Below are 24,361 nucleotides of genomic sequence, written 5' to 3'. Positions count from 1 at the left end.
ATTTTGAAAATAAAAAAACAAAAAACCTGGACGTAGCATCACAGTTGGTCATTGCAGGATTGGAACGCAATCGTAATAACGTTGTCTTTTCTGATCAATCTCGTTACTAGTCAGAATAAAAACTATTGACACAAAATAAGAATCTCCAAGTCCCTTCCGAACTTCCACATAGTTCTTGTACAATTTCGTTTGTAGATAAATACTTTGAAGTGAACAAATAAGAAAAGTATTTCTACGCTGCGATACCTTGGCGACTGGGGGCACGCAGGGAACGTAATCCGGCGAGGTCGTTTAGTCATCGGACCCTTTAACGCAGCACATTTTCTTGCCGGACTACAAACAGGGCCGGCACCGGAAATGAGCTACCCAAAGGTCATAGTTCGTTTGTGTGTCCACGCGCACACGTGCCCTGCTTTAAAACGCTCAAATGAAGACTTTTGAGACGTCGTCTCGACAATCTTCCAACGTTCTCAAAATGCATCGAGACATTTCGCCGTCGTCGTCGGGACGAGGAGGACGACGGCGACGCGGGCAAGCCGTTGAAGGCAAAGGAAATGGCGAAGGGTAAGACTCGCGTCAACATTGGCCAGGGCGCTCGATGAGGCGTTCAATGGCGTTTTTTTTGGTTGTTTTTTGGCAGGGGAGACCAGCAAGTACGAGTGTCCCGACGACTTTGTGAGCTCGCGCCGCCCGCTGACGGACTTGCTGAAGGGCAACGAGAGCGAAGTGTGGCTCGTCAAAACGCCCGCCGGCTTCGAGCCTCGAAGGTCAGTCGCGTCTTGTCGTCTTCCGTCGTCAAAAGGTCCAAAGAGGAAGGAAAGCGTCACCGTTAACGTGCGCCGTCACGGATGACGGAATGTGACGACAAAGAAACGAGACGATGCCGTTTGTCAAACTCGCGTCGGGCTTCGTTTTTTTAAGCTTTTACGTAGCACACGATTGGCATTGACGTCTTCACAAAAGTTCAAGATGGGCTCATTGAAGGGGTTGGAATTGCGTTGGGGTGCCACAAGATGGCGCCCAAGCACTTTTTTTTTATTTATTTTTATTTTAATTTTTTATTTATTTATTTTTTTTTTTTTATATATACAGGGCACTTGAACAGCGGGAGCTGTAAAACGGAGAGCGTTCTAAAGCGTCGACGCCGTGCCGCTAGCGAGTGCGCCGTCGTGACCCGTGTTACATAAACCACTCTATTCGGGAGTTAAATCAAAGCGCATCTTCACGTCGGCCGCTTCCCTACTTTTAGCTAACGTTCTCGGTGTAAACGACGTGCTAGCACAAACGGATGTGATGTTACACCTGGGCTAACAATTATGCGCATTATACAAATGGTCATTAAACGCACCTTTTGGCATTGACGCACAATAATATGTTATGGGCAAAGTAGGCTAGTAGGCTATTGTTTCCTTAGCCAAAGTCATTTAATGTCACGGTGGCGCACGCTTGCGGAAACATTTCTTATTTTCCTGATGTCTCAGGTTGAATCTGAAAATGTTCCAAAACGACTTTGGAGGCCATTTTGCTAACGGTTTGTCGCTGCAGCCGGAGAGACGCCGAAAGAAACGTTCAGCTTTACGAGGTGCATTCAAGGACCGCCAACAAAATAGGACATCGCCAACGCAGACCGGAAAACACTGAGCATAAAAACAGCGAATAGCTGAGATTTGCAGTGACCTCCCAAAAATTTGGGAAGACGAAATTCCAAATGCTGACTTCTGTTTTTTTCCTCTCTCGTTTTGCGTGTATGAAGCGTGACTCGCTGTTTTTGCCTTCGCAGTTTGCACGGCGTGGAAGTGAATCTTTGCGGCTTTCAGACGCTGACGCTTCCTTCCGCCGGGGACGCGAGCGACGGACAGCCGGTCTACAACATCCTGGCGTCCGATCACGGCACCGCCGACCTCCGCCTGCTCGCCGCCGGTTCTGCGGCGGTCGGCCCCGCCTTCTGCGGCCTGCTGAGCGTGTACGAGAGCTACGGAAGCGCCGGCGCGCCGCCCCCCGTCGCCCGAGCCGCCCCCGCGCCAACCATCCCGCCCGGACTCAAACAGAGATTCCGGCCCTTCGGAAGCGAGACGCCCATCACGACGCGGGAAACCCGGGACCAAGACGGGAAGACGAAGAAGAAGAAAAAGAAAGACGAGCGCATCAAAGCAGAACCAGGGGACTTGGAAGTGACGGTCAAACAGGAAGTTGAGGAACCAGCCCAGGAACATCGGGAAGACAAGAAGAGGAAAAAGAAGGAGAAGGAGGAGCTTGTGCAAGTGAAACAGGAAGTGGAAAGTGAGCAGGAAGTAGCGGACGCGTGGTACAAAAACGACGGCTCGGCGAAGAAGAAGAAGAAAAAGGAGAAGAAAATCAAAAAGGATGACGACTAAATGCCAAGAACTCAGAATTAAACGTTTTCTTTTTGGAAGAAAACAAAACAAACACACCTCCATTTTCTGTCGCGTTCGTCGTAACTCCAAACACTCGTTTTCCCAAATCATCTTTCAATGCCAAAAAACACAAGAAAACATTTTGTAATGTCTTTTTTTTTTTTTTTTTTTTTTTTTTTTTAGAGAGAAAATAGCACTTTCTAAAAACATACAATTAAATAGAATGGAACCGTTCAGTTCAATGGACATCGTGCCGCTCCTTTTGGCGTGTGCGCTTTGGCCACTCGAGGGCAGTATAATGCCAAGACAAAGACGATTTCCAAAACTTACGAAGTAAACTGGCCCTGCAATTGGCTGGCGACCAGTTGAGGGCGTACCCCGCCTCTCGCCCAGAGTCAGCTGGGATAGGCTCCCGCGCGCCCGCGACGCGACCCGCGTGAGGAGAAGCGCTACGCAAGATGGATGGATGGATGGATGCGCAGTAAACTGCTGTAATGTTCCTCATTCTTTTGCAGCGGATGACAAATAGAAGCCTGAGAACATCGTCGTCGGCTAATCTGCGTACTTGTTCGTGTTCAACGAGCGCTTGCTCGCTCGGCTTTTTCGAACGCCGCAACACCGATGCTATTCGTTAGCATTAAGCGCAAGTAAACGTCAAGTGCCGGCTAGCTGCCGAACGGCCGCCTGTCGCGGGGTCGCGTTCGCCGCCGCGCGGCGCTCATTTTGCGCATTCGCGCGTCAAAGCGGCGATTCGGCCGCACGACGGCTCGTCTCGAGTCGTCGGGACGCGGAGGCGCCGGTGTCACGGCCGACTTTCACACTTGCGCATAATTGACTGCAGTCTTTGGTCAGTGAAGCTCGGGTGATTCTTGGAGCGCTCGTGTGTGGGGGGGGGGGGAAACGTGCAAACTGCACACGGGATTTGAACCCGCGACCTCTCGAACGCGCTAACCACCCGGCGACCCAAAACAAATATTGGAATCAAGAAACTCCATGGGACTTATTAGCACATCTGTGTGACTTTGTGCTCTCTGCTTACAATGTGTTGTATGTGTTAATGATTCTAAAAGATGGTTTTCAATCTCTTCAAACGGTTGTTTTTGGACAATTGGACGAAGTCGTCACTTCTCGACGGTGACGTGTCGCTTGCTCGTGAGCACGTCTTGTTGTTGTTGTTGTTGTTCCCGATCTGGGCGCAGCGAAGGAGGTCGTTTCCACGCGCGGTGGCGTCCCGGTGCGTCCGGCAGGCGGCGCCACGCTCCGGCTTTTCCTCCGGGCGGCGCTGCAGCTTCCGAGCGGAGGCGAGCGCACCCGGTTGTGCGCCAAGTTGTCGAGGCGTCGTCATGTCGTCAGTAATGTGTCTCTCTCTCTCTCTCTCTCTCTCTCTCTCTCTCTCTCTCTCTCTCTCTCTCTCTCTCTCTCTCTCTCTCTCTCTCTCTCTCTCTCTCTCTCTCTCTCTCTCTCTCTCTCTCTCGCTCCTCTTCGTGTTTCTGAGTTGTTTTTCACAGCTTCTCTCTTGTAATCGTTGTCATGTCGCTTCAATGTTTTTCACGTCTACAATCATTTGGATTCAAAGCTCGTCTCTGACATTTCAATAATGTCTACTAATTTATTTCATAAGTGCTCTTTTTTTTTTTTTCCTAATGTCTAATAATGTCGCTTTAATCGGTCTGACGGACTGCTGCTTCCCTCCTTCCTCACCCTAAAACCCGAATGTCTGTTTAATAATGTCTGCCGCGGCGTGTTTTGGTCTCGTTCCTCATATTTGTCACATCTTTGTCCATTTTTCACGAGCTCTCTCTTCAACGTTTTCCGCGTCTCTCTCTCGATGTCTCCTAACTTCCCTTCAGTCGCGCCTCGTAATCTAGCAATGTCGCGTGTGTGTTTCCTCATGTGATGCGCTTCATCTTCGCCGCGACTTTTATGAGTCGACCTGGAAAAAGTCTCCAGAAGCCCCCCATCTGACAAACAAACGGGTCGTCTGCCATTTCGGCTCATGATTTTGAAAATTCAGCCCCCAAAAGCAGTTGCACTTCTTGACTCGACACTTTGCGATCCCACAAAAAAAAAAAAGAAAATGGTCTCAAGAAGCCAGGCCTGCAAAGATACTGGAAGTCTGCCATTTTGGTTTGAAGTGGCCATTTTAGGCTCATTTTGTTGTCAGGCTCAGACCGTTTCCAGGTTTCCTCCAAAAGCAAATTCTTCATCGAGATTCTGTGCGATGGCGAGGACCTTTGACCCCCGCTGTTGTCCACACACGGACGACGCTCAATTGCGAATCATTTTTGGAGGTCACCGCACGGGGCGTCAAAATCGGATGACTCGCCGTTAAACATGAAGCTGTTCGAGTCGTGTTCACCGTGACTTCGACGCCGCTTGTTTTGCGTCCTTTTCTACTCTGCGAGGCTTCAGATTGCGTGTGTGCGTGCAAGTGGAGGAGGAGGAGGAGGAAGGAAGGAGGAAGGTGAATAGCAATTGCAGCTTGAAGTTCTGCCGCGACGTGTTCGGACTGCCGAGCGGATGCCGAGAGGCCTCGCAGAGTAGTGCTCGCGGGGGGGGGGGGGGGTCGTTATAGAGGCAATGAGTCGGGAGCGACAGCCCCCCGCCCTTCAAGCCTTCCTCCCTTCCCCCACCTCCCATTCCTCCCTCTCACTTTCTTTCTTTTCTTTCCAAACAGCGCCGCACGTCGCTCCGGCTAGCCTGCGGCAACGGGAGCGTTGCTATGGCAATGGGGACCTGCCAAGGACCGGGATGAGGAGGATGATGGTGGTGGTGGTGGGGGGGGTCCTCATCAATGTCTTATACCCCCCCCCCGCCCAACACACACACACACGCTCGACCCAAAATCCGTATGAGGTGGATCGATATACGCGTGAATGAACACAAAGTCACATTCGTCTCATTTGCTTGTCCGCAATAGAAGACGCACACGCTCGTGCCGCGCGTGTTGGTGTGCGCGCGCGCGAGACTGCGACAGACATCAATAGCCGATCCCTGCCGCAGCAGCGACTTGATGGCCTACCGATGTTGTGCCCCCCGACCCCCCGTCGCCCGCCTCTTTGTGTCTGCCGGTAATGAATATGGCCCACGCCGCCGGAACACACGCGCACGCACAAAGGAAGCGGCGGGCAGCTGTCAATCATGTCGGCTATGTTCAACATATTGATTTCATTAAAGCGAGTTATTGATTGGTTATTGATTGACTGATGTGAAGAAGAAGATGGATGTGAAGCCTCGGGGGATGCGGGTCCCTTTGAGAAGCTAACCAACAATCAGAATCAGAATCCTCTTTATTTGCCAAGTATGTCCAAAACACACAAGGAATTTGTCTCCGGTCGTCGGAGCCGCTCGACTACGACAGACGGTCAATTGACAGAACACTTTGGGGACATAAAGACATTGACAAAAAACTATTGTGCAAAAAGATGCAGAGTCCTCCAGCACTTAGAGCAGTTCGAACGACTCATATTGCAATAGTCCGGCGCAATGACCGTTGCGCAAAGGGCGCCGAGACTTCAAGGAGCGGATGCGGTTTAAAGTGACGAGTCGCGCGATCATCTGGGACGATGTCGGTTGTGCAAATGTTGCAGACGCTCCTCAATCCGTGTTCAAATGGAGCAGATGCGACTCTGGCACGAGCGGCCGGTATATGCAAATAGTGCAGCCTGGCGAAACGACAAACAGCGAGTGCACGAGTCATACATCGTTGGCCCCACAGAAATGTGGCAACCAACTCAAGTCCAAAAATTGCCAGCTTGTTGTCATGGAATTAGAGGTTAGGTGTTGAAGACGTTGATGGCAAGAGGGAAGAAGCTGTCGGAATGTCTACTAGTTCTAGTTTGCGTTGATCGGTAGCGCCGACCTGAGGGAAGAGCCGGTGACCGGGATGCCGAGGGTCAGAGAGGATTTTCGACGCTCTTGTCTTAGTTCTGGCAGCGTGCGAGTCCTCGAGGGCGGGTAGGGGGGTACCGACAATCCTTTCAGCAGTTTTGATTGTCCGTCGCAGTCGGAGTTTGTCCTTTTTTGTAGCGGCACCGAACCAGACTGCGATGGGAGAACACAGGACCGATTCGATGACCGCTGTGTAGAACCGTCTCGGCGGCTGCGGCGGCAGGCCGTGCTTTCTCAGAAGCCGCAGGAAGTACGTCCTCCGCCGGGCCTTTTTGAGGACGGAGTCGATGTCGGTCGCCCGCTTCAGGTCCCGAGAGATTGTAATTCCCAGGAACTCGAAGGTCTCGACGGTTGACACGAGGCGGCCGGACAACGCGAGGGGGAGCCGCGGCGAAGGACGCCTCCCGAAGTCCACGATCATCTCTACGGTCTCGAGCGCGTTCGGCTCCGGCCGCTCCGCTTCCCGTCGATATGCGGACTCGTCGCCGTCCTCGATGAGGCCGATGACGGCGGTGTCATCTGCAAACTTCAGGAGCTTGACAGTCGGGTTCGCCGAGGTGCGGTCGTTCGTGTAGAGAGAGAAGAGCGGCGGAGAGAGGACACGACCTCGGGGCGCCCCGGTGCTGACGCTGCGTGCGGATGAGGTGGCCTCCCCCGGCCTGACCTGCTGCGTCCTGCCCGTCAGAAAGCTGTAAATCCACTGGCAGATGGCAGGCGAGACGCTGAGCTGGAGAAGCTTGCTTGAAAGGAGTTCAGGGATGACGGTGTCGAACGCTGAGCTGAAGTCCACGAACAGGATCCTCGCGTAGGTCCCTGCGCCGTGGAGGTGTTCTAGGATGAAGCGCGGTCCCGTGTCGACCGCGTCATCCGCAGACCTGTTCGCTCGGTAGGCAAACTGCAGGGGGTCCGGCGGGGGACCTGTGACACTCTTGAGGTGGTCCGGCACGAGACGTTCAAAGGACTTCGTGACCGCAGATGTCAAAGCGACAGGCCTGTAGTCGTTCAGACCCGAGATTGCAGGTTTCTTGGGGACTGGAATGATGGTGGAGCGTTTGAAACAGGATGGAACTTCGCACTTTTCCAAAGATCTTTCCAAAGATTTCCCAAGATGAAGACTGGAGCGAGCTGGTCCGCGCAGACTTTGAGGCGGGATGGGGACACGTGGTCCGGTCCTGCCGCTTTGTTAATCTTCTGTTGTTTGAAGATGCGTCTCACATCCTGTTCATGGATGGTTAACGCAGAAGTCAGAGGTGCGGTTGTGGTCGCGGGTGCGGCCGGGTTGGTGTGTGGAGTGAAACTGTCCTTTTCAAATCTGCAATAGAAGGTATTCAAGTCGTCGGCTAGTGTGCTATTGTTCTCAGCTTGGGGGGATCGTCGCTTGTAATTAGTCAGCGATTGGAATGCACGCCAGACTGATTTCGAGTCGTTCGCGCTAAACTGTTTTTCCAACTTTGCTGCATAGATCCTCTTTGCAATGTTAATTTCTTTAGTAAGCTGGTTTCTAGCTCGATTATACAGGGCCCTGTCCCCGCTCTGATATGCATCTTCCTTAGCTTGGCGAAGCTGCTTAAGTTTAGCAGTGAACCACGGCTTGTTGTTGTTGAATGTCCGAAATGATTTTGTTGGTACACAAACCTCTTCACAGAAACCGATCTAGGATGTGACAGTGTCCGTATATTCATCCAGGCTGCCGGCTGAATTTTCAAAGACACTCCAGTCTGTGCGGTCTAAACAGCTTTGAAGTTCCATCTTGGCTTCATTGGTCCACTTTTTGACTGTTTTCACTGTAGGCTTCGCACATTTAAGTTCTTGCTTGTACGTCGGTATTAAGTGAATTAAGCAGTGATCGGACGAGCCCAGGGCGGCACGAGGTATAGCACGGTATGCGTTTTTTACCGTCGTGTAGCAGTGGTCGAAAGTATTATTTTCCCTGGTAGGACAGTCGATGTGCTGCTTGTATTTAGGGAGTTCGTGGTTGAGTTTAGCTTTGTTAAAGTCCCCGAGAAAAATGAGGGGCGAGTCCGGGTGTTTGTTTTTTCCAATTTCGTTGACTTGTTCGGCGAGCGTTAGCAATGCGGCGTTCGCGTTAGCTTGAGGCGTAATATAGACTCCAGCCAGTATGAACGATGCAAACTCACGTGGCGAGTAGAATGGTTTACAGTTCCAAAACAGCGACTCCAGATGCGGGCCGCAGTGTGTGCTGAGCACCGTGACGTCCGTACACCATTTTTCGTTGATATGGAGGCATATCCCGCCGCCCTTCGTTTTCCCCGATGATTCCGTGTCGCGGTCCGCTCGATGAATGTTGAAGCCGGGAAGCGCGACGGCGCCATCGGGTACGGCGCCGCAAAGCCGGGTCTCCGTGAAGCGCATGGCCGCGGAACGTCCGAAGTCTTTACCGGTCTTTAACAGAAGATGAAGCTCGTCCGTTTTGTTGGGTAGGGAGCGTACATTCGCGAGGTGGATCGACGGGAAGGCCAATCTGTGTCCTCTCTCGCGGAGTTTCACCTGAATGCCGGCTCGTTTCCCTCTGTGGCGCCGCTTCCGCCTCCGCCTCCGTGCGGTGAAAACCGCGGACGCCGCTCCGGTGAGTAACTCGGGGAAAAAACTGAGCGGATTTTCGAAAGTCGGTGACAGAAAGTCCGGAGTAGCCTCCTTGATGGTTAGCAGGTCTCCCCTTGTGTAAGTGAGTCGTGTAAGGTCTCCAAAGACGGACGAAAAACGCAAAAACAAAGACAATACTAGAGAGCGCGTTACCGAGGCGACCGCACGGGTAGGCGCCATCTTGGAATATCCATCCATTTCAATGTGGGAAATGTGCTCTGACCACCATTAGGACCAGGACCTGGACGAGGTTCAGAACCAGGGTGAGGTCAACCGGGACAGAAATCAGAAACAGGATAAGGTTCAGGACAGGAATCAAGATGAGGATGAGGAACGGGACAAGAAAATGGATCAGGATGAGGATCAGGACTTGGAAATTCAGCAGGATCAGGGCCAGGAAATGATCCGTTATCCGGATGAGGATAAGGAATAAGAAATAGACCAGAGTCAGGAAATAGACCAGAACTAGAAAATTGAAAAGGATCAGGATCAGGACCAAGTTGATTATCAGGACTGTTGACTCGTTTGCAGATCAGGTCAAGAAAATCAATCGGGAAGATCAAAATCAGGACCGGCTTGAGAAAATGGACAAGGATCAACAACAGGACCAGGATTACGATAAAGACGTGGCCCAGGGAACAGATGAAGATCACACTAGATCAAGATGAGGACCAGGTCCCTTACTTGGTCCTGAGCCCAATCCAGGTTCAGGACCAAGAAAGGCACCCAGATCAGGAAATGGATGAATATCAGAACTAGGGTTAGATCGAGACTGTGGTCAGGATAAGGATCAGGACCAAAAACAAGAGCAGGACCAGAATGAGGATCTGAAGTCGACTAGATTAGGATTGGGAGCGTGTGCCTTTCCTCCTTTAAACTGATGGGGATCAGAACTAGAGCTAGGTCAGGACCAGGGCCAGAACGAGGATTAGGACCAAAAACAAGACCAGGATCAGGATGTAGACCAGAACTCAGTCAAGTATTGCCTCCATTCAGCAGTCAATGCTTTGGAGTTGATTGATGATTGGCTGAAGGCATCGAATATGTTGCCAGGTTGTGTGTGTGTGTGTGTGTGTGTGTGCCATCAGTCCAGAGTGACATATGTTCTCCGCTTGCTGCTGTTGCCATGGAAACGACGTCACCATCAGCACTTCCTCCATTGTGTGTGTCTGTGTGTGTGTGTGTTTGTGTGTCCTTCGTGTGTCCTTGCTGGCAAGCAAGACGGAACATCTTTCATCTGTTCAGGTGCGATGAAGGCGTTTTAGGGGGTCTTCGACGGATTTACGGATCGTCTCTGAGGAAAATGGAGTCCGGTTTCACAAAGAACAAATGTTTTCATTGTTTTTTTTTTTTTTTAAAGGTCCTCGGTCATATTTGTGTACGGAGCTCATTGAAACAAACAAGTAAACAAAATAACATGCTAACGTTATTATGTCAGATTATTGTTCCAACAGCAACACGACACAATCGGTTGCGTAATTTGTACGTCGGACTGGATCGGCTCCAAAAGAACGAGTTAGCGACATTCAATTCTATTTGATTTGGTTTGGTTTAAATGTTTCCATAATTGATTTAATCCGGTCTAAATTGACTTTTGTTTGGGTTCGTCGGGTTTAAATGAAATCGTACTTGAGTGATTTAGTCTGCTCTTCATTAAAACCACCTTTGAGGTAGTCTGGGCTTAATAAAACCATTTTGATGTGGTCCGGTTCAAATCAAACCAGTTTTGATTTCGTTGGGTCATCTTTGGTGACGTTTACTTGGAATCCAAACCATATTTGATTGAGCGAGGTGTAAATGACAAAGCGTCGTCGGTTTAGATTTCGTCTGGTCTCGGTTCATTACATCCAAGACTCCGTGTTAGGTTTTAGTGTACTGTCCACAGGAACCACGTCAGACTTGATCTGAGAACAACAACACTTTAGTCTACTTTTAATTAAACCGCAATTGAGTTAGTCTGGTTTAAATTTAGCGTGGTCTTGGTTCATTTTCGTCTGTCTCGGGTCAAGTCCTTGGACAGACGGTGTTAGATGAATGCTTTCGGGTTATTCCCGTTAAACACTACCTAGACTTGGTGAAAAAAAAAAACCCAAAAGCATTGTAGTCTTACTGTTAGTTTCGTCCCCATCTAAGTTGACTCTGTTTTACGTTCAGTCCTGTTTTGGGTTTAGTCTGTTTTCGGCTTCGCATATTTCCGACAGCAGTTCAGCCTGTGCGGGAAATGAGATCCCTTAATAAATTAGATGGGGATTCTACAGTTATTCCTAGTCCTGCTTTAGGTTTAAACTACCTCTACTTTAGTCCAGGTCCTGTCTTAAATGTATCGTTGGTTTAGTCCTATTCTTGTTTTAGGTTTAGTGTGGCTTAAACGTCTATTTTGCAACTAGCCCCATGTCCTGGCTTAAGTTTAGTCTATCTTATGTTTAGTAGTCTAGTCTAGTCCTGTTTTGGGGTCACGCTGTCTTACTTCTAGTCTGTTTTACGTTTAGTCCTAATTCTGTTTTTGGTTGATTCTGTCTTAGAGTAAAAGTACGACGGCCTAACCCTAAAAAAGGTCTCAAATGAAACCTGTTTTAAATTGAGTCCCAGTTCAGTTTTAGGTTTGGCCTATCTCATGTTTAGTCTTAGTCATGTCATTGGTTTAGTCTGTTTAAGGTTTAGTCCTACTCCTGTCTTGGGTTTAGTCTGCCTTACATTTGGTCGTGGTCGTGTTTTAGGTCTAGCTCTAGTCCAGTTTTAGGTTTATTCTACCTTAGGTTTAGTCCTACTACTGCCTTAAATTGGTAGTTTGCCTGGCTTTTGTCCGAGTTCTGTCGAACATTTAATCGTTGTGTTGTTCTTGGGTTAGTCTGTTAAAGTGAGGTAAGGCCTCGCGGCATATTTACTTAGCATGTTGCTAACAGTGCGGTCACGTGACTTGTTCATGTTATTGCTTGATGGCTCCGGTCAGGCCGCACATACAGCAAACCACCAAAGGGGGCGCCATCGCGAAAGTAAAGTCTTACCTTGCTTCAGCACTTCCTGTTTGCAGCTGCTGCTGTTCCCGCCCACATGAAGCATCCACTGGAAAAATGTTTTTATTTTTTTTTCATTTTTTTATTACAACAAACATTTATTTACACATCATGTTTACCACAAATAACAATCATTCTCTCAAGCTTTTTTTCTTACTTTACACAACATTAAGATCACTTTGTGAGCTTCGGTTTTAGCTGCCAATATATTATTTCATTTACAAAGGTCACTTTTTATTTGAGTTTAATATAAACTACTCTATTGCTTTTTTGGGAAATAATCTTCACAAATCAGCAAATTGTCTCGCAAAAAGTGCTAAACACACACGCACGCCGTCACAGTCAGTTTATATATATTGATTGCGTGTGCTTTTTGAGTGATGATAACAGAATCCCGTGTGTATTTTTTTTTTTTTTTTTTTTAGGGGCAGCGCGGTATGAAGTGGTTAGCAAGTCTGCCCCACAGTTTTGAGGTTCGGGGTTCAAACTCTGTCCGGATTTCCTACGTGGAGTTTGCATGTTGTCCCTGCGTAACTTTTTCCTTGCTTGTTTAATGGAAGCTTGTAAAATGTCCACAGGTGTGAACGTGAAGGATTATTTGTCTCTATGTCCGACTGGTCTGTTAGCTGGCGACCAGTCCAGGGTGTACCCCAGTTCTCTGGCCCAAAGTCCACCGCCATCTTTTACCTGACGTGAACACGCTAAATGGACTTTTCGAGCCAATTTATCTCAGTTCCCAGGAGCGTGGCGGGAATTCCGGCGAGTCCCCGCGCGGTCTATTCTTAGCGAGCTTCTCAAAGGCGCCGTTGTCGTCCAATCGGTTCTCCCGAGCCCGAGCGGAAGGAAGCGCTTCTCCGAACGAGGCTCGAAGCTAAAGATAGTTCCCGCACCGTCGAGACGACATCCGAGCGGCCAACCGCCGCCGCGTCGCCCTGCTGCGTCAAATGCATTTACCGACACGAGCTGCGCTCTCGTTGTTCGTCGTAGCCGGAGGTTCGAACCCATAACCTAATGACTGTGAGGCGGATGCGCTAAACACTAAGCCACCGTGGTGTCCCTCGATTAAATGTGAATTCCGTGGTCCGAATGACTCGAAATGAGCTTGATTGTGTGCGCCGACTCAACACGAAGTGCCTTGACGCCAATTCAGGAAGCGAAAACTCCTCCCATGATGCATTGCAGCGTGATTACAGCTGGGGAAAGTGCAGTTCTGGCTGCGCATCGTGTAAATTGGTGGCCTTTTATGAGCACAAAATTATTACGTCATCCCGTGAGGGCAGAGTTAGTGATCTTGAAAGCCCCCATCAAGAACTTTAAGTTGATGTATGACTTGATATTTGTCATTTGGGGCAATGCCATTTTATTGATTTATTTTTTTTTGCTTTTCGGTGAACTTTAACCTCAGACGATCTCATTACGATCAAAGCCAACCGCCGCACATTTAACAAACGAGCTGAGCGGCGAGCTCCTGTCTACGTGGCCACCATGTTTGGGAGCAAGCAGATGAAAATTGTTGGAAGACTTTGGAATTGTTGGTGTTTGACACATTTGCCCTTGCTGTGACCTTGACTTTTGAGCTCGATTTTGATGCTTTGGCACGTCCAAAGCTCTAAAACCAAAGAACCGAGGTGGCAGGTGGTGATTTGTACACGTGCGAGAGTGAAAAGCAAGTGTTGACGGCATCCCCTTCATCTTCATGGACAATGCGCTTGCAGTTAAGTATAAAATGCTATCTGCTAAAACGCTGAACACCAAAACGGCTTCACGCTACGAGCGCGCCACGTCGCCGGAGGAGCTTCTTTATCTGGCGGATGAGGAGGAAGGAGGAAGAGTGCGGGAGGAGGAGAGTGACAGGAGGTTGGTCGGACCATGCTGTGAATGAGGACTCCGTTTCCCAGGAGGCTTTGCGACAACCGCCGGAAAGAAGCCGCTCGGCCGATGGCATGGAGGCGCCCGCAGGAACCCGGCGTGTTGTGGAGTCATGGCAGATGTGGCGGTGTTGGCTGATCGGATGGCTCTGGTGCACAGGAGGATTGTGGGTAGATGGATATGTCACGAGGACGGACGGACGGACGGACGGACGGAGCCTTCTGGAGCGATGCGTGACGGGCGGGTCGAGCCCCCGACGAGACCACCTCCGGTCCACTTACCTGCGGTCACGTGACTAAAGATGCGACTTTGCTTCAACGGTTTATTGGACCATGTACAAATCAACAAAACTTGACAGCTTTGCATGGTCACACATTAGCATTCATTGGTCCGCGAACGGTCGCCGGCCGGACGTCACAAAGAAAGGGTACCTTCATCATCATCATCATCATCATCATCATCGTCGTCGTCGTCCAGCCCCCCAGTTCCATTGGACACCCTCACAGTCACATGCAACGATTTGAACACAAGAAGTACACGAGCTCACGTCACAGACAAAGTAAGCGCAAAAGTTCACGGTCGGTCGACAAAGAAGCGCCCGCTCGCTCTGTCGCTTGACATTCTTTCCACAGCGTTGTTGGTCTCGTTTTGGGTTGTAAACATTAAGTTAGTAGCGTCTCTCTGCGGAGAATCGATGCTATCAATTCACGGCCGGCCGGTTCGGAGAAAAAGGACCGGAACGGTCTTTGGGCTAGGTCGGGAGGACACGCGCTAAAAACGCTTGCTAACGGACTACGACGACACCCTGAGAATCGGCTGCACGCCTCTGACTTCGTCTTCCTTCCTCCAGGCCTCTACTGGCGGCTGGTTGCCGTGCAACTGGCTCCGCTGCGGTTGACATGGTAACGGGTTAAGGTGGACCTCGTGGAGGAGGATGCGCCACGTACATGAATATGAACGCAAGTGTAGTCTGCAGCTCTGGGGGAGGACAACGCCAAACCCTGACAGCTTTCCAGCGAGCAGTCTAGTTTCCGGTTCCGAAGTGAACGTTCTGATGTGTCGTGTGTGTCGGCAGGATCACCTTCTTAAATATTCCTACTTAAGTTATGGTGATGGGATTGGTCTGAGCACCCTCGTGAGGTGTTTCCAGTCTGGCTGAGAGACAGAATTTCCCTTCTCATGTCCTAGGTCTGCCTCGAGGTCTCCTCCCAGCTGGGTATGCCCCAGAACGCCTCACGAGTGAGGCGACTTGGAAGCATTTCGAATAAAGTCTGATCCACACGACTGAGGTCCTAACACTCTGGAGGAACATCATTGCAGTTTCCTGCGATGTTGTCTTTGGTCTGTCCCGAGGTCTCCTCCCAATTGGAGGGATCCCAGAACACCTCGGCAAGTGGCATACAAAATGTCTGATCTAAACCAACTGGCTCATTCCACCTGGATGACTAACCCTGACCCTAACCCTACAGAGGAACCTTTGTATTCGCTTGTGAGCTTGTACTTGGGCTCCTCCTGGTTGAACGTGCCCCGGAATACCTTACCGGGGAAGTGACCAGCGGCATCCCAAATAAATGCCTGATCCGGATAACCGAGACCCTAATCCCGACCTAGCGGCGGCACCTTATTTCTGCCACTTGTGATCTTGACTTTTTAGTCACTACTCAAAGCTGGTGGCCATAAGTGAGGCTTGGAACATGCAGTAAAGAGAGTTTGGCCTTTTTGGCTCAGTTCTTGGTCCGCTACAGGGGACCACATCACTGCGGTCTACCTCTATCTGAGATAGGATACAAAAGCTGCATTTCCACAGTTCAAGTTGGGTCCGGTTAAATTGAACTCAGGCGCAATTGCTCTGCCAGCACATTTCATTTAGTCAAGTCTAAATGCTGTGATCCATACCCTGGTACAAACCAAACAACCGGACCACTCAAAGCAACTGAACTCTAGTCCAGTTTGGTTCATCCATCCATCCATCCATCCATTTTCTGAGCCGCTCTTTGTTTTGAAAAATACTTTGACTCGGACCAGAGTACCTAACTATGAGTGAGAACACAAGCTTAAACTGCTCCACCTGAGGTAGGAGTTACTTTCCAACCTGCCGTGGACCACAGGGGGGGGGGCACATCGGAGTCCGGTCTTTGGTTGCCAGATGCGGTTCTTGGGACGTGTGTATTGCCGCTACACTGCTTCGTGGAAAGTTTGTCAAAACGTTGCGGCATCTTACTTGACGTTCGACCTCTGCGGCCTGCGACTCAATGTCTCATAACACCTCAAACAACTGACACCGATCAGAGCCGATTGTTTTCCCCAAATGATGCTTAGACTAAGCCGATTGCTCTTCTTACAGGGACATAGCCGGAGCTGATTGTTGTCCTTCAAGTAGTTGCAGCCGATTATTGTCAAAGGGAAATTCGTAGGGGTGGGGGTGACGTACACGGACGTGATTGTTGTACTTTAAGAGCTAAACGGAGCTGAATGTTGTCTTTTAAGGGCTACGCTGTGAACGACAGCTGATTGTTGTCCTTCAATGGACATAGACAAAGGTGCTTATCGTCCCTTAAAGTTGTCCTTTCAAAGTCCAAAGGCGTGTTCCTCCCCAGGCCCGCAGACACGTGAGCGCATACGGTGCCACTAGTCAACGGTAGTATGTTATCAATGGAGAACATCACATGGTGTACAGCGGCAGTGGAGGAGGACAGTGATTGGTTGATTTGGTTTGGTCAGGTGACTTAAAAGGTGGTGGTGGGTGGTTGGTGGCGGGTGGGGAGAGTTTTTTTTTTTGGGGGGGGGGGGGGGCGGGGTTATGGACAGTCAGCTGAGTCAGATCACATGATGGTCACATGGTTGGCAGCTATAACGACGTCAGGAGCTTCCATGAGGAGATATGGAAGCCTGACTGGTTTTAGCTTGTTGGTGGACACTGGACACAACCCCCGACCACCCCCCCACCCCCACACCAACCCCGCCCCCTCTCAGTCACACACACACACACACGCGCGCACACACATGATCAGCCCCTGATGTGTTAAAGTGTGATGATGCAGAGTGTGGTGGGAGGTGAAGAATAAGACAACAGAAGACAGGTGATGCTAAAATGAACATTTATAATGACTGCTGTTGCTGTGGCAAAATAAGAATCCTTAGAAAATGACCTCATATATCATATCATAATAATAGTCCTTATTATTATTATTATTAATATTATTATTATTAGCACTAGATGGCCTTCACTTCACTGGTAATCCACAAGTCAACAAACACAAACTCACTAGGTTTTTTTTTTTTTGTCTCTTTACAAACACAATGCTACAGTTACATTAAATATTCAATACTCTTTTTTTTTTTTTAAGTCAGCTCATCAACGGTGTTAAAAAGCAACACCTACTAAGATACTAAAAAAACAAAAAAATCAAATTTTTTTCTCTTCTTCCAGTCATTCCCTTTTGACTCGCTTTGTTATTTTTAATGAGTTAGGAAATAAATAGCTAGTGTGTGTGTGTGTGTGTGTGTGTGTGTGTGTGTGTGGAAATGGGGCGACGGGCAGCATAAAATCACGGGGGTGGAAGTCAAAGAGAGCCATGCGGTGAAATGAAAAATCATCATCATCATCACTAGTGGCGTTATTAATACTTTTGATCATGTGATGGCGTGGAGGAGGAGGAGGATATGTGCTGATGGCTGGCTGGAAACTCGACTGTATTGCACAAAGTTAGCAGCGCCGCAAGCCAGCAAAAAAATTAAAAATAGAAACAAATCAAAATTTAAAAAAACGAGCGACTTGATATGTCTGACGGGGGACTTCTTAAACGGGGGGAATACAGCAGCTACGACGAACACGACTAACAAGAGCACAGCTAAAGTCTTTATGCTGCCCCGCCCTGCACAAAGAAGATTATTTACAATGACAACAAAAAAGGTGAAAAAGCAACTTTTTTTGTGTTTAAATTCCCTTTTTTCATTTTTTTTTTTTTTTTAAGTCCCCGATGATGAGCCACAAAGTACGGAACCCCAGACGTGACGTGCGGAAAAAGGGTTTTCATTGCGGCGCAAAACGATCATTTGTGGCTGCAAAATACTCAACCGTGGCCAACGTCTGCACAAAATACAAATCAATAATATTGAACCAATCCGGGTTTTAGTGGTCACAATATTTTGTGATCACAAACTACTAAATTGTGACCACAAAGTCATTATAATGCGCACACAAAATAAAATGAATTAGACTTAACAAATTGGTATTTCGTGGTCACAAGTTCGTCATTTGTGGCTCCAATTTATTCATCCGTGGCCACATTTTCGAATTTTGAGGACACAAATGAATATGTTGTGCGTCTATTATAACTATTTCTTGGCCAGAAATTAGTCAATTGTGGCCACAATTTAGTATTTCGTGGGCACAAATGCGCCTTTTGTGCTCACGTTATATCTACTGGACATCTCAGCCTCAATTAAAAAAAAATTCCCCCCACGTCACGTCTGGGTCTCCGTAACAAAGAAAAGAAACCAAGAAAATAAACAAAAAAAAGAATCATATCAGCGAGCATTGCACAGTCTCACAGAGGTTTTTTTGGACTTTATGGAATGGAGAGTTATCGTCCCGACAATTGAAGATGAACACAGGAGGAGGAGGAGGAGGAGGAGGAGGAGGAGGAGGAGGAGGAAGATCAATAATAAAGTTCATGAACGAGCGAGCAAGGGGTGGTGGCGTGGAGGAGGACGACGACGACGAGGAGGAAGGGGTGAAAATTGGCTCCAAAAAACACGTTCGTCTTTAGAAAAAATGGGGCGTTTTCAATCTTTTTTTGTTTTTTTTTCTTCACAACAAAATGGAGCGAGAGAGGTGACAGAGAGAAAAGGGTGAGAAAAGGGGTGACAGGTGCCCCCCAACACTATGGCACAAGATCAATGAGGAGGTGCTCCACAGCTGAAAAACAACATGACAAGAGTTAGGAAGCAGCTGGCGGGGACGGGCAGAGGCCGGGACCGGACGGTCGCCCGGACCAACGGACGGCGGGTTAATCCGGCTGGAGGAGGAGGTGGTGCAGGGCGGTGCGGGTGGTGGTAGTGATAGTGGTGGTGGTGGGGGAGGGGGGAGTCGTCATGTGATGAAGGGGGGTCGGAGCATGCTGGCTTCACGGGCTGTCCCGACATTAAAGCGACGCAAAGCTCGGAATGATCGGCGATGCCCTTTTTGGCGTGGGGCGGAGTTGGGGGGGGAGTTGGGGGGCGTCATCCGGAAGTTTGGCACAAGAAGAGGCGGAAGAGGAGCAAAGTGTGTGTGTGTGGGGGGCAGCGGAAGTGCACAGAAGAGGGCGTGAATGTCGCCCCTTTCACGCAGACTTGCACTTTTCTTTACTCTCACTTTGCCCGGCGGAACGGTAACAACACGGAATGGGGGTGTTGAAGTCGACTCGCAAATGTGCCGATTTTCGTAGGCCCTTTTACGCTGCACGTTAAAGCCGGATTTAAAAAAAATTTTATATGTATTTATTTTATTCTATTTCCCCCCCCTGGCTCCCGTCGTGTGTGAAAGGTGCCGACAAGGAGTGGAGGAATTGAACCCGATCTGCACATTTTTTTACCTCCAAAGTAATATCTGCGACCGGTCAGTCTCACCGTTACACCTCTGATACACCACCGATTTCCCCCCTTTCGCACTGTCAAACTAAGTTTTTTGCCCATCTGACAGAGAACTGTGTGAAAGGTACCGACACAGAATGCGTGGTTGACTCGACTTCAAACCCCCAACTTTTGCCGGGATGCCGCCTGTGTGTAAGGGGACAGCGGGTAAGTCAGGCCGAGGAAATTGTCACTGATTTTTGCGAAAACTGTGTGAAAGGGGCTCGTGTGTGTTTGTGGGGGTAAACAGGCGACTCTCTCTCTCTCTCTCACACACACACACACACACACACACACACAAACACAAATGGCATCTTGTCAGGTAGTGGGCCACAAGCCAGCAAAATAAACCACAGAAGAAGAAGAAAAACAGTGATATGACAAATGCAGTCGACAATTGCTGGTGTTTGAAAGTGGGACTTTGGGGTGAGGTGATTGGTGGCGAGTGGGGGCAGAAAAGGGTCCCATAATAAGTGCGGTGAGATTAGAAAGTAATGGAAAGAAAAAGTGGGGGTTTTTTCGTGAAAATGTCGCAAACATCTAGTTGGCATATTAGCATGCTAGCGACACGGCGTAGCTCGCTCGGCCCCTTACCACTCGACAGTTAGTGCAAAGGTAAGTTTTTTTTTTGTTCTTTTAGACATCTTTTTTGGGGTGAATTTGACAAGGGGATGCTTTATCGCAACTCAAATATGGATTTTTGCCAAGGAATATGATGATCGTGAACATTTTGCGTTGTGTTTTGTCGCCGGCTGGCTATGCTGTGTCAAAGGTTCCGACACGAAATGCGGGGTTGAAGTCGACCCGCTAATTTTTCAGCTTCTGAGGTATTGTTTTATTTGTCGTTAGGCTACGTTACACCTCATTAGTGCAAATGATTTTGTTCTCTCAACATCTTTTAAGCGAATCTGACAAGAAGTATATCGCAACTGAAAAAAAAAAAATAATATGGTGGCGCGTGGGCCGTTGCTCCCATGTTAGCAATGTTAGCGCACACATTATAAAAAAGCCGTCATTTGGGACTTTCAGGGTTTGTTGTCGGGATTTGTTTGATGTTTTAGTTGATGATGAACGACACATAGTCTAAAATGTTTTTTCTCACGTTAATGTTTTTTTTTTTTTTTTTTTTTTTTTGTCCGCACTCGACATCATGCAAAATATATATATATATATATATATATATATATATATATATATATATATATATATATATATACACACACGTGCAAAAAGGTTAACATCTATTCCCACAAAACACATCTTGACTAGAAAAAGGTTTAAGAATGCTATGGAATCACATTATTGTTCCTCTCCCTATTCCAGCATGGTAATGCTAAGCTAATGCTAAGTTTAATTGATTCAGCCTACTGTTGCATTGTGGGAGCGTCTGAGCTAACACTGATAAGGCGCTTCCCCGCTTTTTGATATAGAATACGCTTCATTCATTTGGCACTTTTTCACATTTTCCCTGGTATAAAAAGTACTGTACGTCTGCGATATCAAAAAAAAAAAAATATTTGGCACAGCTTTTTGACCACTTACAAGTGTGAGGAGGACTTCTTTTTATTTTTAAACTTATGCTCGATATGTTTTTGTTTTTGTTTTTCAGTTAGCATTTCTGAGCAGCGTTTTCCACCGATACAAAAACAAAAAGTTTACGATCGGTCGGGGGAAAAAAGCGTCGAGACGAGGGAAGCGGAAGGGACGAGACAACGCGTGTATTGCTTCCGCTACTCATCGTCATCAAATGAAATCAAGAAGAAGGTCACCTCCCCGCCACGGACGCAAAACACTGCCCCCCGCAGCACGTCCACAAAGCTGCACGCTGACCAATGAAAATGCTAATCAAGCCGATATACGTCGTCAATACAGTGAACCCGAGACCATCCGCGTGTAATTGACGCCCCCCGAAAAAGGTTGAGAACTGCCTACAGATACTTTTGTCTAAATGAGACTCCTCAACTCACTTCAACATAGTTCCTTGATGCCACAAGATGGCGGACAAGCACTCTGTGTCTAAATGAACCCCGTCAACTCACTTCAACATAGTTCCTTGACACCGAGATGCCATCAAAGTAATACTTTTGCTGCTTTGGCCTGAGCACAAAACACAAAAAACCCGCGAATACCTCAGTGCGACTATGCGGTGGTTCACTGTATTCCTCATTCGTGGTCGCCATGACAACAACTAGGAGAAGAAGAGTGGGACCTCCTGCTCGACTCCTCAAAGATCCTCAGCAGCAGCAGCAGCAGCACAAGAAGACGACGACGACGAGGAAGAGGAGGCATGCATCGTGGCCGCCGCCCATGGAGCGATGCGGTAGGGAGTCGGCGTCGGGATGTGTGTGTGTGGGGGGGGGGGGGGGGGGGGGAGGGCGGGGGTTGCGTGAGGATGAAGTTAAAGATGGAGTAAAGAAGCCTCCTTACCAGAGAGCCTCGCGGCCCGGCGCCGCCGCCGAAAGAAAAAACTTCCGAAGAGGAAGGAGAGGAGTCCCCACTCGGGCAGGCTCGGCGGGGAGAATGAATCCAACGCACCCCCGCTGCTGACTTTTGACATTCGCTTCAAGAAGAGCCTTTTTCGAATGCTTGTAAACAACAGGCGCTACGGTACTTCCGGGTGGCAGGAAAGTGAGCGACTACCGCTGAGCTGAACTGAAAACGTATTGCGTTTGAGGTTACGCTTCCAGATTAAATTTCCATTTGCTTTAAAAAAAAAAAGAAAAAATCGACATGAATCCAACGCAACCTTTGGGTCAGGAGGATAAACGGAGTGGATGTCGTAAATAATTGCACGGACACGATCGCAAGACTGCCCGGAGGCGCAGTGACGACTTCTGAGGCCGAACCTCCGTCCTTGGGTTTGTTTCTCACAAATACGTATCAAACAATTTGTCGCGTGTGCCATTAATTAAGCGGAAAGTCAATCAACTCTTTCACTGCCATAGACGTTTCTATTCGTCAGCTGGAATAGTTTGCCGCCCCCGACCAATATATTCGGCAAGTATGTTTGTCAACGGCTAGGCGTGGAAGAGGGTCTCCCCTGGCATCTTTGTGAAAAGTCACGGCAATTACGAGGGAGAAAAACGCCAACGCCTTGCAAGTCGTTTCTGACGTTCAACTCGAGCCGGGCGGTGCGTCAGCGTCGCTCACCGTGCGTTTCTTGGTTGGATATCTGTCAATAAATGACTATTTTGCTGTTAAAAGCCCTTCCTGCCTACTTTTGTTGTTTTACAATTTGAGGTCTCACAAAAATAACAAATATTTACGTTAGGCTTTTCCCCAAAATGTTGTTTTGTTGTGGTTTTGGTGACACAAACCCATGTTCTACGCTGGAACAGAATGACCTTATTAAAATAAGCCATTTTGTCCCGAAAATAAATTCCCCCCAAAAATCTGCCAATGGAACGAGTAAGAATTGACTTCTTCTTCAAGATTCTTAAAATATTGTATCGTAAAACAAGCTTCTTATCTTGAAAAAAAAAAATTCAAAACTGCTTTAAAGTAAGTACGGCAAATGTTTTCACTATAAATAAGACACGATTTTGTCTTTTTGCAGTGTACTACTGAAGACTAAAAAAAACAGAAAAAGCAAAAAAACGAAAGAGGGTCAACTCTTTTTTTTCCCGGTAGTTTGGTGCTCGCCTTCTCCCAGAAGCCAATAAATCCGAAGAGATGCTCGAAAACGGCCGGCAAAGTGGGAAACTGTGCTGTGAAAACGTCTGGCAGTGAAAGGGTTAACTCGCCGGTCACGTGAACGCCGTCTCCGTTTGCATCAGGCGCGTTTTGGAGTCAACGTACCTGTTGAAATGTAAATTACAGCCGGCGTTCCGCCGACCTCACGGAACGTCAACTTTTCCGCTGACACGCCGCACGTTCAAACAGCAGAAGAAGACTCCGATCTTCATCGCAGCGCTTTCTCGTTCGGTTCCCGCAGCTGCGTCGTTTGCCACCCGGAAGTACGCGCGACGGCGCGGGGGAAAGTCCTATTGATGGGGGCAAAGTCGGCCCCCCGCTCCCGACGCCCCCCGCTTTCTCGATTGACGACCGGCTCTCCGTATGCCTTCTGAAGCGGAATATTCATATATAATAACTGATATTTCATATTCGTCAGTGTTCCCTGCCATACAAAAAAGTCGTCCAGTTGCGTCCCCTCACTTCACAGTGCATTAAGACAACAATTCAGTGTACTCAGACTGTAAAAAACAAAAAAACAAACAAAAAAAAACAGCACAAAAAAACCCACAAAAATAGCACGCCAGTAACCTTTGAACTCTGCCACCCTCGCCGCCTGTTTTTCAGTAGTTAGTCCCAAGTGCGTTTCCCAGCAGGGACTCCGTTTTACGTGTTAGCGGGCGCCAGGGAGGATAAACCGGGTCAGGATAGGGTGAGGGGGGGGGGGGGGGGTTGGTTGGGCCGCTAACAAGGGGACCTCAAACATAGGTGCCCACCCGGCTTAAATAAGACATATATTACACTATGTGGCGTTAGCATTCATCTGCAGTCCAAAAACATTAAATTAAAACATTTACATTCAACTCCTCTGGATAGGATTAAATAGCGATGATGTCATCACGCTCACTGCATGATGTCATCAACATGGGACGGAAGATTTGGAGTGGGCTGGGGGGGGGGGGGGGGGGGGGGGGTTCGGGCCGGGATTCGGGGTTAGAGGGTGCGTTTGTTCCGTCACACGCACACCTTTGCAGTCGTGGAACCCTCACGAGGGCCGAAAAGGGGGAGGGGCAAACTGAACCAAGAAAAACCCTGCAGGAGGTGGGGAGGAGGCTGGGGGGGGGGGGCCTCCCCTCCCCTCCCCTCCCCTACTTCCTGTCATTCAGCGTGTCCACAGTACACAAACCAAACAAACATCTTAATTTACGCAACAAAAAGGAATAAAAAGTCCATAAAGACGTTAAGTAATAAAACTTATTTACATTTTACATGTTTTTGTCGTCTCAGCACTTCTTTTTTTTTGGGGGGGGGGGGGGGGGG

The 24,361-nt window shown here is 48.6% G+C and overlaps 1 protein-coding gene across 1 annotated transcript; it reads left to right on the top strand.

Moving 5' to 3' along the window:
• The first annotated feature begins 354 nt into the window (after window positions 1-354).
• Window positions 355-2,500, top strand: polr1g (RNA polymerase I subunit G). Its single transcript, XM_061681523.1, has 3 exons — window positions 355-564; window positions 641-767; window positions 1,781-2,500. Exons 1-3 carry the CDS (start codon window positions 555-557, stop codon window positions 2,373-2,375), a joined length of 732 nt encoding a protein of 243 aa, XP_061537507.1. The 5' UTR covers window positions 355-554; the 3' UTR covers window positions 2,376-2,500.
• The last annotated feature ends 21,861 nt before the right edge of the window (window positions 2,501-24,361 follow it).

Source organism: Phycodurus eques, chromosome 7 (assembly GCF_024500275.1).
Source record: "Phycodurus eques isolate BA_2022a chromosome 7, UOR_Pequ_1.1, whole genome shotgun sequence".
Taxonomy (NCBI): domain Eukaryota; kingdom Metazoa; phylum Chordata; class Actinopteri; order Syngnathiformes; family Syngnathidae; genus Phycodurus; species Phycodurus eques.
Note: the sequence above shows the minus strand (reverse complement) of the source record. Positions and strands in the feature narration are given on the sequence as shown.